Source organism: Neovison vison, chromosome 1 (assembly GCF_020171115.1).
Source record: "Neovison vison isolate M4711 chromosome 1, ASM_NN_V1, whole genome shotgun sequence".
Lineage (NCBI taxonomy): Eukaryota > Metazoa > Chordata > Mammalia > Carnivora > Mustelidae > Neogale > Neogale vison.
In genome coordinates, this window is record NC_058091.1 from 16,948,195 (window position 1) to 16,965,892 (window position 17,698).

The 17,698-nt window shown below is 41.8% G+C and overlaps 1 protein-coding gene and 1 long non-coding RNA gene across 2 annotated transcripts in view; one reads left to right on the forward strand and one right to left on the reverse strand.

Annotated features, from left to right (window-relative positions):
• LOC122903379 overlaps positions 1-5,369 on the forward strand; it is a 29,778-nt gene extending 24,409 nt beyond the window's left edge. Inside the window, exon 4 of the long non-coding RNA XR_006383962.1 lies at positions 5,282-5,369. This is a non-coding gene — a long non-coding RNA (uncharacterized LOC122903379). The remainder of the gene's footprint in view (positions 1-5,281) is intronic.
• NT5DC1 (5'-nucleotidase domain containing 1) overlaps positions 1-17,698 on the reverse strand; it is a 141,532-nt gene that overhangs the window by 22,279 nt on the left and 101,555 nt on the right. Inside the window, exons 7-8 of the mRNA XM_044244163.1 lie at positions 10,612-10,786; positions 6,266-6,363 (exon numbers count right to left, since the gene is read on the reverse strand). Coding sequence (XP_044100098.1) covers positions 6,266-6,363; positions 10,612-10,786 — 273 coding nt within the window. The remainder of the gene's footprint in view (positions 1-6,265; positions 6,364-10,611; positions 10,787-17,698) is intronic.

Consider the following 17,698-nt stretch of genomic DNA (forward strand, 5'->3'; position numbering starts at 1 on the left):
TCTATGTTGATTCTGAGGGTTTACTATTTGTTTGATGCTCATAATTCTTTATTTTTTATTTTTTTAAAGATTTTATTTATCTGACAGAGAGAGACCGAGCAGGCAGAGAGGCAGGCAGAGAGAGAGAGAGGAGGAAGCAGGCTCCCCACCAAGCAGAGAGCCCGATGCGGGGCTCAATCCCAGGACCCTGGGATCATGACCTGAGCCGAAGGCAGCGGCTTTAACACTGAGCCACCCAGGCACCCCTGATACTCATAATTCTTTAAAGCAATTAATTCTTTCAAAGTCCTTTCCTTTAGTTTAACTTTTTTTTTTTTTTTTTTTAAAGATTTAATTATTTGTTAGAGAGAGTGAAAGAGTGCTCAGGTGCAGAAAAGTGGAAGCAAAGGGAGAAGCAGGCTCCCCGCTGAGCAATACTTCCCTACCTCACATGCTGGGACTCATGTCTTTTCAGAATAATGATCTTCAGTTAACTGCACTAAGACATTCTCTCTTGGGGTTACTAGAATCTGTCACTGGTGATCTGACCAGTGGCATCTGCCTCACCAGAAAATCTGTTTAGAATGCAGAAGCTCAGGTTATAACCAGACCTCCTTTCTAACCATATCCCTGGGTGGTGTGAGCGAACATCATAGTCAAAGAAACACTGATGTGGAGCGCAGGGCAGGAACAAAAATCTGCCAAGAATAGAAGGTGTTCGTTCTGGCAAGGGTGGACTCATGGGCATCTGTAGGGAGCGGACAGAGTGAAGATGAAAAGGTAACTTAGCAACCAGATTCGTAATTCACCTCCGGATGCTCCACGGAGTGGGAAGCCAAGGAGATTCTGTGCGTGTGTGATTAACTACAGAGTACGCCTAACAGTAATAAGTGAATTACATAAAATGTATTTAAAGTGACAAATGGAAGTCTGTGTCTAGTATCTGAAGGCAGGGTGCAAGGGAGATAGGGAGGGAGAGGTACAAAGTGCGGGCAGGGCGGGCAGTTAAGAGACTCCCGGAGAAGAGAGTGAGGATCGCCTGATGGGAAGGGAGCAGAGAGCAGAGACGAGGCGGTTTAAACAGGACGTGGTGCACAGCATACTGGATGCGAAAGGGGTTAGAGACAGGAGGTTGGTCGCTGGGCAGTTCCGTGGGTAGTCAATTACGGACCATAATATAAAGCGGCCAGCACGTCTGGTTGTGTCGTTTCTACGTGGAAGGAGAATATGAAGTTTGAGTTCGCAATACTGAGCAGAGCCAGCTGTGTGCAGGGGAAAACAGGGTATGAGGCTCTAGAAAAGAGGTCTCAGGGAAAGATCTGGGAGTCTGCTTACGGGTGATAGTTCAGGCCAAGAAACCAATGACAGCGAGTTGGGTCGTGATTCCCAAATTGAGGGTGGGGAGGAGGGGGAGCTGGCAGCACTGGGGACCCAGCAGTGAAAAAGATACAGTCGCTCTCCTCACTGAATTTGCCATCTTGCAGGATGGACTCCCCCCCACCGACCCAACCCCAACCCCGGCTGGGTGCGCTGGTGAGGAACTGAATCACCCAGTGATGGGGAGGGATGCTGCACATTTTGCCTAGAAGAGGCTCCTTGCCCCCCAAATAATCCTTAAACAGAGTTGGTAAGGATCAGTCCAGCAGGAGGCACTTGGCTCCCGATTCAGGCACAATGCTCCCCCTCTTGTCTCTATGGCAACGGCTAACGTCAGGCCTTTGTGACAGTCGCAAGGACACTGTGCCCTTGAGAATTGGCTGGCCTGGCACCTTCCATCCCAGAAGCTCCTTTGCTTTGCTTTACTTCTGCTTTTAATCCATTTGGAGCAGTGATTTGATTTACATGACACTGGAGGGACGGGACGTGCATGGTACAATAACATTAACTGCCATATGGGGGATGGTTTGAGGGTGACAAGGCTGATGGAAACTGGGCGATCAGTCACTAGGTACTGTCACACCCAGCAGTGATGTGAGTGTACCGGTTCGCACAAGGCACGATAAAGGCATTGGCAGGAAGGTGGTAGGTGACCAGCCTGAGAAGACTGAAGGACAGGTTAGATGCGAAGGGGAGAGAGGAACAGAAGTTGATGGGTTCTCCTAGCTTGGGCAAGATCAGTTGGAAAAGTTATAATGGAACTAGGGAGTACGGGAAGAGGAGCAGGCCAAGATGGGAGGGGAAATTCACGAGTTGCACATCAAGGTTCCTGCAACGCCAGGGCTGCAGGGTTTGGGGAATTTAGAAATACGCCTTTGTGAGTCAGGGAGAAGTGATGCCGGGAGATAAGGAACTGGGAGTCATTACTGTTGAGGGGACAGCTGAAACCATCAGAGTGGGAGAGAGCAGAAGAAAGGAGGGCTAATATGGAATGCTGGAGAACATTAACCCTTAAGAAATGTGACGCCTGGGTGGCTCAGTTGGTTAAGCAGCTGCCTTCGGCCCAGGTCATGATCGCAGCGTCCTGGGATCAAGTCCCACATCGGGCTCCTTGCTCGGCGGGGAGCCTGCTTCTGCCTCTGCCTGCCATTCTGTCTGCCTGTGCTCGCTCGCTCTCCCTCTCTCTCTCTGACAAATAAATAAAAAATCTTTAAAAAAAAAAAAAAAAAAAGAAATGTGACACTAGTTCCAAACTGACTAAAAACTAATGGAGTTGCTTTTTAAAATATGAAATGTAGTATACTTTGACACTAATATTGAGGAAAAATCTGTTAGAGAAATAGGTATGAAGCTTGGAAAATATGCTGTTTAATCATAAAGTTCCCGGACTGCAGTATGAGGGCTGGGATCCTACTTCTCTCTGATTACATGTCGAAGGAATAAATCATTTGTCTTAAACATAATGGAGGACTCTTTTTGTGGAAATCAGTGAATTCAACATTGACGATCAACAATTTTTTTCCTTTACTATTGTTAACAATTCTTAGAAAGTTCCATATTGATTTAGAAGCTAAATTTGTGTTAATGCTATTTACTCATAGCTATTATTTACACAGTTTCATTTGCATGAAAATATTTTGATAACTTTGTGTTGATTTTGAGCACAATGAATATTGCACAACGAATACTGCAATAAAATATTTTAGTAGAGCGAGAGAAAGGTGAAGGGAAACCAGCGGTAGAAAGGCAATCAGAGGTAGGCAACGAATCAGAATCAGCATGAAACTGAACACTACACATCACAGATGAGAGGTTCTTTAATGTTAGTACGATCCTCTCATTCATAACAGTTCTCGCAAACTTACTGCCCTCAAAATGGGAATAACGTATTTTGTGTTAACTCTAAAAACTGCAGGATTCACTGTATCTTCCACTGAAATATTTTAAATTCAGAAGCCCAGAAAACTAGAGCTGGAAAGAACTTCAGAGATCTTCTAGTCTAATCACTTCTGGATATGAAAAAAAACAGAAGTAGGCTTTTCTATATATCTACAGAAGCATGAAATCCCATATATTCTGAGCAGAGAGCAGAGATGAGGCGGTTTAAACAGGACGTGATGCACAGCATACTGGACAGGAAAGGGGGAAGAGACTGGAGGTTTGTTGCTGGGGGCAATCTGGGGACAGTCATTTAAGGATGACAAAGAATAGAAGGTGGCCAGCTTGTCTGCGGTGTTCTGAAGAGTTCACTGGAGGGAGCGGAACCAGTGAGTGTAGACAAGTCTTTCTAGAATTTCAGCTATGAAGGGAGCCAGAGAATGGAGGTTTTAGCTGGAAGACAATGTAGGATCAGGGCATAGTTTATGTTTTTTAAACTGAAGATACGAAAATATGCCTGTATATCAATGAGTGTGGTTTGGACAGTTGTTTTCAACTGTGGTGATTTTGCTCCTCAGGGCAAATTTGGCCACGTCTGGAGACACTTTTGGATGTCACAGATTGGGATACGGGATGCTACTGGCATTAGTGATCAGAGGCTGGTGACGCCGCTAAGCCGCCCACAGCACACAGAGCGGCAGCCCTACTGCCGCTGACAAAGAAGCATCTTAGCCCAAACCTCAGAAGTGCTAAGGTTAAGAAACCCTGGTCTGGTAGAAAGAGAGAGAGCGAGGGCATTTTTTATATATTGGTTTAATGTTTCCTATATATCCTTGATGTTAAGAAATAACCTGTTATCGGGGATTCAAATGATGCTCTTTGTGTTAAACAAAAAAACTCTAAATATTTCCCCCTTCACACATTTATATTTAAATACGTAACTACTCAGCAAATTTTTAAAAAATTTTTATCTGCAGGATTTTCATATTTTCTTCTAAGAAAATCTATACCTTTTCTATATCTAAAGTAGTTCTTATATTGTTCCACAGAGGTTTTTTTTTTTAAAGATTTTATTTACAACTAATCTCTAACCCAGTGTGTGGCTTGAACTCACATCCCTAAGATTGAGAGTTGCCTCCTTTATGGACAGAGCCAACCAGCTGCCCCATGTTCCACAGAAATTTTTATTAAAATTTCACACATGCACCAGTAATGTAAAACAATGCACATTAAAAATAAGCCAATTTTTTTTTAATATACTGGAGACCACAAATGCATGAACTTTATGCTAACAAGTTACTGCATTTTTTGCACTATATTTGCTTAATTGATAAGTATCAAGAGATAGAAGGATGAACTGTTTAAAAACTGTTATGTGGGAATACCCATCTACAATCTGGTTTTACTTTCATCATTCTCTCTGCATTTGATCTCATAAAAGCCCATGGCTTTAAAATACCCTGTGAACTGATAACTCCCAAATTTATATCCTGAGCCTAACGCTGTTCCCTTGGATTCCATGCTCATTTATACAATTTCCTAATTGTTAGTTCCAGTTGAATAACTATGGGCATTTCAAACTTAACATTACAAAAAATGATTTCTTAATAGCTATCATCCCCACCTCATAAAAATTTTTCCTCTGTATTTTTCCTCATGGCTGTAGATGGTACCACCCTTCACCCATTTGCTCAAGTCAGAAAAAAGAAAAACCAACAAGTCATTTTTGATTATTCTTTTCATCCTCTCCTTCTGAAAGCATCACCAAGTCCCGTTTTCCACCTCCACCATGCATCTGAAATATGTCCACTTCTCTCCACCTCCGGTACTACCTCCTCAGACCAAACCACCAGTCTCTCCCGTGGGACGCTCAGTGCCTATCTTTCCCACATTCGATCCATTCGCATTCCACAGCCCAAGAGCTCTCCCTGTTACTCCTATACCTCAACTGAACAGCTTCTCATAGCTCGTGGAATAATATTCAAACCCATTTCCACAGCGTGTGAGGCCGCCTGCCTGCCCCAACGTCTTCTCCTCTCTCCCCCAGAATCCCTGGCCTCTTCTCCGTCATTGGAACTCGCTGAAACTACTCCCACACTGGCCTGTGCATTTGTTTGATCTGCTGCCTCTCTTCCTCTGCTCTTCTCATGACCTGTCCTGCAGGTCCTGCACGGTAAGTGACCTTTCCAGGTCTTTTTGGACACGCTTCCCTGCCAACAGAACTAAGGTGTCCTCCTGGTTTACCCCACTGGGAAGTCATTTCTTCCGTGACAGCTACAATGGCCTGTTCCCTTGGATTCCATGCACACGTGGGGGGGAGGGTTGATAGAAGTTTTTAATCACAAAGTCACAGGACTTTTTTCTTTTGTAACTGAGCTTAAAAAAAAAGGGCTGCTTTTCGGTGGGGGCAGATGAAGGCTCACAGAAGCCCTTTCTCTCAGAGGGGACAAGTACCCTTCCCTTATTTCTTTCATTTGAGAAGTGTATGAAGCAACAGTTGCAGTCACTGAAATGCTACTGGAATTTGAAAACTTGACTTTTTCTTTCTTCTTTTTTAAAAAAAAAAAAACACAACAAAAAACCTACTTGCCCCTCTTTGGGAAGCTGTGTGCCAAAGAACCAGTGTCATAACCCCTCTCCCTCCTGCTGAGCTGCCGTTGCGTTGTTGCATATCCCAGCTACTCTGTGGGTTTCCTGAAGCTGTGTGTGAAGTCTCTACCTCATTGTAGCATATGCAGGCAAGACTGCACTCTCCTACAGATGTGTGGAGTAAGCTGTGGTGTAGTTTTTTTGGCACATAATAAACACGTTGCAGCAGGAAAAAAAAAAAATCACAATCAACCCCATGCATTTACTGACCTTAATGTGTGCATGTATTCCTGGGACGGGAAAGAAGGCGTGCTATCACTTTTATACCCCTTGTTGTATTTAGCATAGTATTTTGCACATGGTTGTCAGTCAGCGGGCATTTATTAAGTAACTGAGTAAACAAATCTGAAATAAAAGAAGGAAGGAAGAAATGTTAACTTACCAAGTGTCCAGAAAGGTCTCTGACTTGGAGAATGGGAGAAGAAACCAGGCTTCAATGCATTTGTAATCACAATGTCGAAAAGATCTGTGAAATCATTCCTAAAAGGCAACAATATTTGTCATAATTTTAAGGATTTAGAAAAAGTCCACATAAAATAGAACTTAATCTTTGCCTATCTGATCACAGTCGTTTCTTTTTTTTTTTTCCAATTTATTTATTTTCAGAAAAACAGTATTCATTATTTTTTCACCACACCCAGTGCTCCATGCAAGCCATGCCCTCTATAATACCCACCACTTGGTACCCCAACCTCCCACCCCCCTGCCACTTCAAACCACTCAGATTGTTTTTCAGAGTCCATAGTCTCTCATGTTTCACTTCCCCTTCCAATTTACCCAAAAGTACATACCCTCTCCAATGTCCATAACCCTACTCCCTTTCTCCCAACCCCCCTCCCCCCAGCAACCCACAGTTTGTTTCGTGAGATTAAGAGTCACTTATGGTTTGTCTCCCTCCCTATCCCATCTTGTTTCATGGATTCTTCTCCTACCCACTTAAGCCCCCATGTTGCATCACCACTTCCTCATACCAGGGAGATCATATGATAGTTGTCTTTCTCCGCTTGACTTATTTCACTAAGCATGATATGCTCTAGTTTCATCCATGTTGTCGCAAATGGCAAGATTTTGTTTCTTTTGATGGCTGCATAGTATTCCATTGTGTATATATACCACATCTTCTTTATCCATTCATCTGTTGATGGACATCTAGGTTCTTTCCATAGTTTGGCTATTGTGGACATTGCGGCTATAAACATTTGGGTGCATGTGCCCCTTTGGATCATGACGTTTGTATCTTTAGGGTAAATACCCAGTAGTGCAATTGCTGGGTCATAGGGCAGTTCTATTTTCAACATTTTGAGGAACCTCCATGCTGTTTTCCAGAGTGGTTGCACCAGCTTGCATTCCCACCAACAGTGTAGGAGGGTTCCCCTTTCTCCGCATCCTCGCCAGCATCTGTCATTTCCTGACTTGTTGATTTTATCCATTCTGACTGGTGTGAGGTGATATCTCATTGTGGTTTTGATTTGTATTTCCCTGATGCCGAGTGATATGGAGCACTTTTTCATGTGTCTGTTGGCCATCTGGATGTCTTCTTTGCAGAAACGTCTGTTCATTCCTCTGCCCATTTCTTGATTGGATTATTTGTTCTTTGGGTGTTGAGTTTGTTAAGTTCTTTATAGATTTCGGATACTAGTCCTTTATCTGATATGTCGTTTGCAAATATCTTCTCCCATTCTGTCAGTTGTCTTTTGATTTTGTTAACTGTTTCCTTTGCTGTGCAAAAGCTTTTGATCTTGATGAAATCCCAATAGTTCATTTTTGCCTTTGCTTCCCTTGCCTTTGGTGATGTTCCTAGGAAGATGTTGCTGCAGCTGAGGTTGAAGAGGTTGCTGCCTGTGTTCTCCTCAAGGATTTTGATGGATTCCTTTCTCACATTGAGGTCCTTAATCCATTTTGAGTATTTTTGTGTGTGGTGTAAGGAAATGGTCCAATTTCATTTTTCTGCACATGGCTGTCCAATTTTCCCAACACCATTTATTAAAGAGGCTGTCTTTTTTCCATTGGACATTCTTTCCTGCTTTGTCAAAGATTAGTTGACCATAGAGTTGAGGGTCTATTTCTGGGCTCTCTATTCTGTTCCATTGATCTATGTGTCTGTTTTTGTGCCAGTACCATGCTGTCTTGATGATGACAGCTTTGTAATAGAGCTTGAAGTCTGGAATTGTGATGCCACCAACTTTGGATTTCTTTTTCAATATCCCTTTGGCTATTCGAGGTCTTTTCTGGTTCCATATAAATTTTAAAATTATTTGTTCCATTTCTTTGAAAAAGATGGATGGTACTTTGATAGGAATTGCATTAAATGTGTAGATTGCTTTAGATAGCATAGACATTTTCACAATATTTATTCTTCCAATCCAGGAGCATGGAACATTTTTCCATTTCTTTGTGTCTTCCTCAATGAGGCCAGCATCACCTTGATCCCAAAACCAGACAAGGATCCCATCAAAAAAGAGAGCTATAGACCAATATCCTTGATGAACACAGATGCAAAAATTCTCACCAAAATACTAGCCAATAGGATTCAACAGTACATTAAAAGGATTATTCACCACGACCAAGTGGGATTTATCCCAGGGCTGCAAGGTTGGTTCAACATCCGCAAATCAGTCAATGTGATACAACACATCAATAAAAGAAAGAACGAGAACCATATGATACTCTCAGTAGATGCTGAAAAAGCATTTGACAAAGTACAGCATCCCTTCCTGATCAAAACTCTTCAAAGTGTAGGGATAGAGGGCACATACCTCAATATCATCAAAGCCATCTATGAAAAACCCACCGCAAATATCATTCTCAATGGAGAAAAACTGAAAGCTTTTCCACTAAGGTTAGGAACACGGCAGGGATGTCCATTATCACCACTGCTATTCAACATAGTACTAGAAGTCCTAGCCTCAGCAATCAGACAACAAAAGGAAATTAAAGGCATCCAAATCGGCAAAGAAGAAGTCAAATTATCACTCTTTGCAGATGATATGATACTCTATGTGGAAAACCCAAAAGACTCCACTCCAAAACTGCTAGAACTTGTACAGGAATTCAGTAAAGTGTCAGGATATAAGATCAACGCACAGAAATCAGTTGCATTTCTCTACACCAACAACAAGACAGAAGAAAGAGAAATTAAGGAGTCAATCCCATTTACAATTGCACCCCAAACCATAAGATACCTAGGAATAAATTTAACCAAAGAGGCTAAGAATCTATACTCAGAAAACTATAAAGTACTCATGAAAGAAATTGAGGAAGACACAGAGTCGTTTCGTGCAAATAGAAGATAGTTGAGCACTACTCCTCCGGACAACACCTTGAAGCATAAACATAAGGGGGAAAAATGCACATTAACTCACTAACTGGGTGCTAATCTGGCCTTGTCCTGATGGTAATAGTTAAAGTGAATGAATTCAACAGCTCCTTTTTTTTTTATGATTTTATTTATTTATTTGACAGACAGAGATCACAAGTAGGCAGAGAGGCAGGCAGAGAGAGAGGAGGAAGCAGGCTCCCTGCTGAGCAGAGAGCCCGATGTGGGGCTCGACCTGGGATCATGACATGAGCCAAAGGCAGAGGCTTTAACCCACTGAGCCACCCAAGCGCCCCTGAATTTAATAGCTTCTAATAGAGAAAATATTCATGAGCTAGGTCTTCAAATGTGGGGCCTGAACTTTGGATTTATTAGCATGAAGTTATTAATAATTTTCGATTTATGGAAATGGAGTCTCGTGGTCCAAAAGACACCGTGCAAGGTATCCAGGACTCCTGCCTTAATTTGCTCCAAGGATCCCAGGCCTATGTATTACTCAGAAAGCAGAAAATCCATTGGTAGATTGTAAATATACCATAGACCAATCTAAACCCACACGTGCTGAGGAAGATGGACCTCAGGAGGCTAAAGAAGGCAGCCAGAGGTCGGTGTTGAGGGTGAAATTTGCTTCATACCCAGCAATTTAGTATTTGCTGAAATCTGAGGAAACACTGGTGGAGATCTCATTACCCATTTTACAATCTGGCTCCGACCACGGATATTCTCTGGTACTGCTCACGAGAATGACATAAAAAAATACTGACACTGAAACTTACCAACTACTCGAATCCTATACCTGTGCTATCTTGTTTAACTCCCCGCTCACACCTATGAGGTACGGCTGTCCCATTTTTAAGGCGATGAAATCGAGGGTGAGAACAGCCAAAGACATACCTCAGGTGCCTGAGGAAGTTGCAAGGTTGGGCTTGAACCCATGTCTGTCTGAAATCTGTGCATTTACACTGCCTCGACTTTCCCGGAGGTCAGTCTCATCCCTGGCTGTGCTGAATGCTGGAGGACGCGGCTCCACACCGAAAGGGCCGGAAGGGCGGTACTCCAGGCAGGGGTCAGGGAATGTCATCTACAACTCGGTGTCCCTCACTTATCATCTGAAGCTGAGAAACCCAACGCATGGAGTGCTGTTCGAAGGACATGATGTCCATCAATCTGTCAGACCCTCTCAAGTCCAGACCATCGGCGGGCTACGAGCCTTACTGGCCCCAGTCATACTGCTTTAGCTAAACTGCCCTTGGGGGGTGTTGCCATCAGCAGACGCAGAGAAGCAACTGCCGGTCACTCAGCGTTGTCTAACAGAAGGGGATGGGCATGGGCGAGTACTTGGAAAGCAGTACTGACCTCATTCGTCATCAGTATTTTCTAAGGCCACGAGAATGGAAGGACTTATCACTTACCCAAGAATATATTCACAGAGAAGTCGACAGTAATCACTGTGAGAACTTGTAATCAACAAAAGAATTTTCCCAGCATTCTTTAGCTGCTGAAGCCACTTTTTCACAGATTCGGGACATGTGTGTAAATATCTGCCTGGATCTCTTTTGATTTCTGGAAAATATATTCCACAGTTTTCTGAAAAATAAAAAATGTTAAGGAGATTTAAAAAAAATTTTTTTTTGACTTCATGTATTCTCAAGTAAGTTTATATCTCTCAAAGCTATAGACAAAAGGATTAAAACTTGGTTCAGACATGGCAATGACACCATTATTAATTGCTTCTTTAGAATACTCCTGTTCTTTCCTTAAGAACACGATGACTGAAAAGGCCAGTTGAGAATGTCTGTTGATTATCTGACAGGAAGTGATAAACTGTTAGAACAGATAATATAATAAACACAATATGATCAGTTTATTTATTTATTTTTAAAAGCTTTTATATATTTATTTGACAGACAGAGATCACAAGTAGGCAGAGAGGCAGGCAGAGAGAGAGGAGGAAGCAGGCTCCCCGCTGAGTGGAGAGCCCGATGCGGGGCTCGATCCCAGGACACTGAGATCATGACCTGAGCCAAAGGAAGAGGCATAACCCACTGAGCCACCCAAGTGCCCCAATATGATCAGTTTTAAATCAGAGAAAGCCTTCCCGCATTTGAAATGTCAATGAATAAGTACTCTTTCAATCATTCAAGAAATTATCTGCTGGATACGAATGATGAATAAATATTCAGATAATGCATGAGAAATGTGTCAGTGTGAAGCAACCAAGAGGGGAGCTGGGTTCCTCAGAGTCACAGTAGAGTTTCAGATGGAACTCAGACTAGAAGGCCAGGCTATTGCAGGCTCTGAGAGCTGCTGGGATGTCAAATGGAAAAGGCTGGAAGGCATTGCAGTGGCCAGCAAAAGCTGAATAGCTCTGCCCCTCTGGGTCTTCAGAGACCACAGGGGCCAGTCTGAGCTCTGAGGCAGATGCTGCCAGTATTTCCAGAAGTTCTGGTCAGATGCACCCATGCTGCTTGACACGGTGCCTTGAAAGTTGTGTGTACTTTGCAGGCAACTGCAGACGTGCTTGAAATGCTACTAGATTCATACTGTACTTTAGAGAGACTGCTCCCCGGGCGATAGCACTAATAAGCAGAAAAAGCGAACCCAAGTTCCTACTTTCTTTAAATTGCTGAGAATAGGACACAAGCATCAACAAAACCACGGGAGAAAGAGCCTGAATGAGCACTGAGCTCCGCCACAGTTACAGGCTGGTCCTGTGATTCTGCAAAGTCTCACGCACTTAAAGTAACAGACATGAAAGTAACATTTCAAGAATATTAGGAAAAAAGAAGAGTCTCTAAGCAAAAAGACAAAAACTCAATAAAACCAGAAATGGTAGCAAACGCTGTTGTGTTTGCCCAAGTCCACGCCTCCGCCCTACTTCTCTGCTGGAGATACTGTTTTTCTTCGAGGGTTCCTGCTCCTCTCAGGGCTGGGTGCACAGGGAGGGTATAGGTCGCTCTCAGCCTATCGTGTAGTGGCAATTCCTGTGGGAATCCCTTCCCCCTGCAGTGGATTGTGTAGGAAGTCCCAGAGGGCCAGGCCTCGCCAATGGAACCTGAGAACTCCGCTGCGGGTCTGTGGCGTCAGGTGCACAGCCGCGGAGAAGGAATCTACACGGTGGAGTCTTCACCCGCTCCTTCACTCTGGACTTCGCTTACACATCCCACCTAGAACGGCGGCAGTTATCCCCACCGCAAAGCACAAATCTGACAGAGCCAGGATGGCCAAGCTGACATGTGAAAGGAACCTGGGTCCCCCATGACATCATTCGATCTCTAATTAAGACACTGAATTAACTAACTACTGCTGAGCATACCAGCCCAACCGTGGACTTCCAGTCAGGTAACTCAATTGAACAACAGCTTACATAACAAGGATATCTATGGTTTGCAGCCCACCGCATCTCTACTCACAACATGATATACTGCAAGTATCCATCACAACCAGACCAAAAAACAACAAAAGAAAAAAACCATGTTACAATGCAATAATAATATTGAGACACCAGGAGACTGAGAACAAGAAGTCTGCGCTCTTCTGGTATTTTGCCACTGTGTAAATCTCTAGGATCTCTTAATATCATACAACTATGTAGTGACCCTTTAAAGATTTTTTTTCAGAGAAGATATGAGTAAGAAAGGGTTAATTTCAGAAAGAGAGAGCAATAAAATCAAATAGCTAAGAACAGAATAGTTTGATGAGTTACTATCCAAGTAAATGGCAGAGGCTGTGTCTCTCTCAATTTATTATACCTAAGGGAGTCATATGTGAGATTCTTCCACCCAGAAAAACGAAGCTTTTGTAGAAACAGAAATATTATGGGATAGATAACAAAAGATTAGTGGTATATAGTGCTGAAAACACTTACATACTTAAGTGTCTATTCAGAACCAAGTAGAGAAAACGCGGTTTTCCACAGCTATGTCTTTAGTGCCATCTAGTGATCAAAATATAAATTACTGCTACAAACCTATTCCATTTCCAAGTGAATTAAAAAATAGAGCACATACATTTAAATATTGTACTTGAAAATTCTTGCCTAAATTGGTTTTATTAGTTTTAATAAACTTAACCCAAAAGAGTACACACATAATACTTTAGTAAGAGAACATTACTCCCTGAGGCAATCATATGAGTGTCCTCATTCTGTTCACAAGCCAGAGTAAAATGAACACACTAAAATCTCCCAACATTTATATTAAGTAAAAAACATTTATAGTAAGAGCAGCCCATAGTCTACCATTGGGGTAGACTATGGGCTGCTCTTACTATAAATGGTCACCAACTACTGGGTATATTTTTGCTCTCTTGTAACCTCAAATCATTAAAGGAATAGATAGAATTACACCAAGTACATGCTCATCTTTTTAAAAAATTATTTTATTGAAATAGAACTGAGCACTGTGTAAGATGTATAAGATGTATATATAATGTGTTAATTTGCTATATTTATATATTTCAATTATGATTACTCCCCTAGTGTTGGCTAACACCTCTATCATGTCACATCTTCACTTTTTTTATAGTGGGAACAATTAAGGTTGAGTCTCCTAGCAATTTCGAAGTTTATAGCATTGCTGTCTATAACAAACTCATATTTTTATTGAAATAAATCAAGCTATAAAACCAAAGCTACTAAATCAAGCTATAAACTAGATTTATAATTGTTCATTAAATTATCTCTCCGAAGTGACTATATATATAAACTCCTAAAGGTAAGGGAGCCTGTCTTTCTGCTTGGCATGGAGAAGTCATTCAATGAATGACTACTTAAATTAGTGTGGAGGCAGACACAGAAATATTTATGATTGTTTAAAGTCCAAGTAATAATACGATTTGCAACATATAACCTATGACAAAAAACTACACTATTCACGCCCTGTCAAAGTCACCCTATCCAAAGGACCTTCCTTTTTTTTTTTTCTTACCCCTATTGAATAAAATAATTGTATTTAATTACATTGTTAAACTGATAGGTTAACATTGACTGGACAAGACAGAGAATTTAGACCTAGGGTAGAAAGAAAGGAATGGTCTTATTTGTTGTCAACTCACAAAGTAGCCTGTGTTTTCACTTAACTTCAAAGGAATTCTATTTCACAGCCACTTTATGTAACTCATTTTCCTGGCCTTTCCACCCCTCTCATATCCTTAGACACTGGTATTTTCTGTATCCAGATAGGATTAAAGTACATATTTTAAAAAGCTAGTTTATCAAACGTGACTGAGGATTTAGGGACCTCTTGTGGCTAAAAAGAAAAGTACAATCTGAATATTAAAAAATACGCTTTTTAATTTTAACCAGCAGTTGTGTCCACATTACTCTTTCTATCATCATGGAGTAAGAAAGCATTTTTCTTGTTAATTGAGTCACTACCATTTCTGTGATTTTGATTAAGAAAATAAGGGGTGCCTGGGTGGCTCTTTGGGTTGGGCCTCTGCCTTTTGCTCAGGTCATGATCTCAGAGTCCTGGAATCGAGCCCCGAATCGGGCTCTTTGCTCAGCAGGGAGCCTGCTTCCCTCTCTCTGCCTTCCTCTCTACTTACTTGGGATCTCTGTCAAATAAATAAATAAAATCTTAAAAAAAAAACAACTCAGAACTCTGAGATCATGACCTGAGCCGAAAACAGAGGCTTAACCCACTGAGCCACCCAGGCACCCCCAAAAAACCACATAGTTTTTAAAAATACATTTTTTTCCTAAAGGAACTCGATCCTCACTATTTTGGCTAAAGGTGCCAAATCAGAGTAAGCGTGTTTAATGTTACCTGATGGAAACTCTCAGACCTGTATCCCACGTTAAAATGAATTTAAACTAACATGTTTTTCAGCTTTTCACGATTATTTTTATGTCTTTTCATGGAAAGATATATTTAAAGGTGAATATGTGATGGCATTTTTTCACAGTGTTATTTTACATTCTTTTCCATTTACCAATCACGAGTGTAGTCATTTTGCAGGCAAAGCAGAAAAGCGCATGCGTTGCAATTGGGACTGGCCTGAGTCTGAATTCCAGGTCTGCCACTTACTACGCTGGTGAGTATGGCTCAGTCTCTCCTGCCTCACCGTGTCTGGAGCTGGGAGTCGGGGCGCTCCAATCCTTCGAACATGGGCAGGCCTTTTATTGCTTTGACCAACAGAATTAGGTCTAGGTGTGGCCCTTCACTGGCTGGGAAACTCTTTCTGTCTCTTGGAAGCCAGTGTTATGTAAAAAGTACAACAGTCTGAGACCACCCTGCTGTGAGGAGTGAGTCAGATGGACTTAAGTGTCGGTGTTGTAACCCCCAGAACCATGAGTGTGCCCCCGAGACATCCAGCCTGGGCAAGCCTTCAGATGACTGCATTCCTGCCACCGCCTGGGAAACCCTAAGTGCAAAGCACCCAACTCAGCCCAGAGCATCAGTGACAGTCACAGATAGCTGGTTTCTTATGGAGCAACAGAGAACCAGAACGAGATGCTTAGGAAAAGTGTCAACAATCCCATTACTCTGTCTATGCAATTCAAGACATAAGAAGAAAAAATTCACAAATGCTTCTAGAAATATCTGAAATAAAATTAAAGAGCTCTAAATTGTTTTTGTTAACCTCCAAGAATAACTCAAAGATTTCTATTGTATATCTATTTACAAAACGTAAATACTTGTATAGCTTATGTTAATATATATCTTTTGAACGGTTTAAATAAAACTAAAATTATCTAGTACTTCAGGCAAATTTTACATAGCACTTCTGACTTCTCACAAACTTCAGATGTGAGCTAATTAGAAACCGAGACAGTAAAAATCAGTTGCTGAAATACATACGGATTACAACAGAAAAATAAAATTAACTGTTTCGAGACTTAACCCAGTTAAGTCTTAACCTCATTAACCGTGAGTCAAAACATTCAAGTTTTCTTCAAAAGACAGACTGGTCTTCAAAGAAACACGCGGTGTAAAGATTATATTTTATCACAAGGGCACACTGTTTCCTTAATTATTTTAGTTGAAACATCTTCTATCTGTTCAGAAATATCTTTTCTTACTAATAAAGCTGAAAAGTATGCAGAAAGAACTAGGACTGACTAGGAGGAACTCAACTCCGAAGCACATGTAAGAATTACTTGTCCAGTATCCAGTCTCACAGGGTCATATACAAACAGGAAATCCCTGTTAGGTTTTAAGTCTCTGCCACACCTGCACCCGGAACCCCAAGAACTTGGAGAAGCAGTTCTTTTTCATGAGGCGTTACTCTGGTTTCCAACACACATTTCCACCCAAATCTGGCCTACATCCGTTGTATCCTCTGTATGTTTTTGTAAAATGCCACCTGGCCAGTTATTCCAAGAAGATTAAAAATAAATAAATAAATAAATAAATAAATAAGAAAGAGGAAGAAAAGAAAAGGGAAAAAATACGAAAGTTTTAAATTAGTGAGTCATTTTATTTTTTTAATTTATCTATTTATTTATAAAGATTTTGTTTATTTATTTGACAGATCACAAGTAGGCAGAGAATCAGGCAGAGAGAGAGAGAGAGGAAGGGAAGCTGAGCAAAGAGCCTGATGCAGGGCTCAATCCCAGGACCCTGGGATCATGACCTGAGCCAAAGGCAGAGGTTTTAACCCACTGAGCCACCCAGGCACCCCTATTTTTATTTAATTTTTAAAAAGATTTTATTTATTTGACAGAGATCACAAGCAAGCAGATCAGCAAACAGAGAGAGGGGAAGCAGGCTCACCGCCAAGCAGAGCCCGGGACGCTGAGATCATGACCTGAGCCAAAGGCAAAGGCTTTAACCCACTGAGCCACCCAGGCGCACCTTAGTGAGCCATTTTAGTGCAGATAATTATTCTGGCAGAGCTTGTTCTTGTGTAATATAAAACTTGAACTTATGGACTTGATAAAATAAAAAAGTGTTAATATCTATGATAGTAAACACAAGTACACAGGACCTATGTGTAATGTTCTGCAGTACTACTGAAGGAGTCTTCAGGAATAATAATGCCCTAGATCAGAATTCTCTCTTTTTTTTTTTAAGATTGATTTCTTCATTTGAGAGAGAGAGAGAATATGAATGAAGGGGGGAGGGGCCAAGGGAGAGGGGGATAAGCAGACTCACTGCTGAGCAGGGCGTGTGATGCAGGGCTCAAGATCAAGACCTGAGTCAATATCAAGAAACAGACGCTCATCTGACTGAGTCCCCTAGGTGCCCCCTGCCCCAGACTAGAATTCCTAACCCACAGTACGTACATGGCCTCAGTGGGTGAAGGAAATCCTGACGCTGTCTGCACACACTGCTCCTCCCTGTATGTGTGTGTATCTGAGGGAGCAGAGCAGGTGCAGGTGCTCTGGTTTACATCCGATTCCTGGGGCTGCGGACATGTGACTCCCGAGAAGTTAAGGACCACAGATTTAGATTCCCCAGAGGAGAGCAGTCTGGTACGGAGGGAAAAAAAAAAAAAAAAAAAAAATCCAATATGCCCCGTTTGTTATTGTCAAGAGAAATATTTACCTCAGTC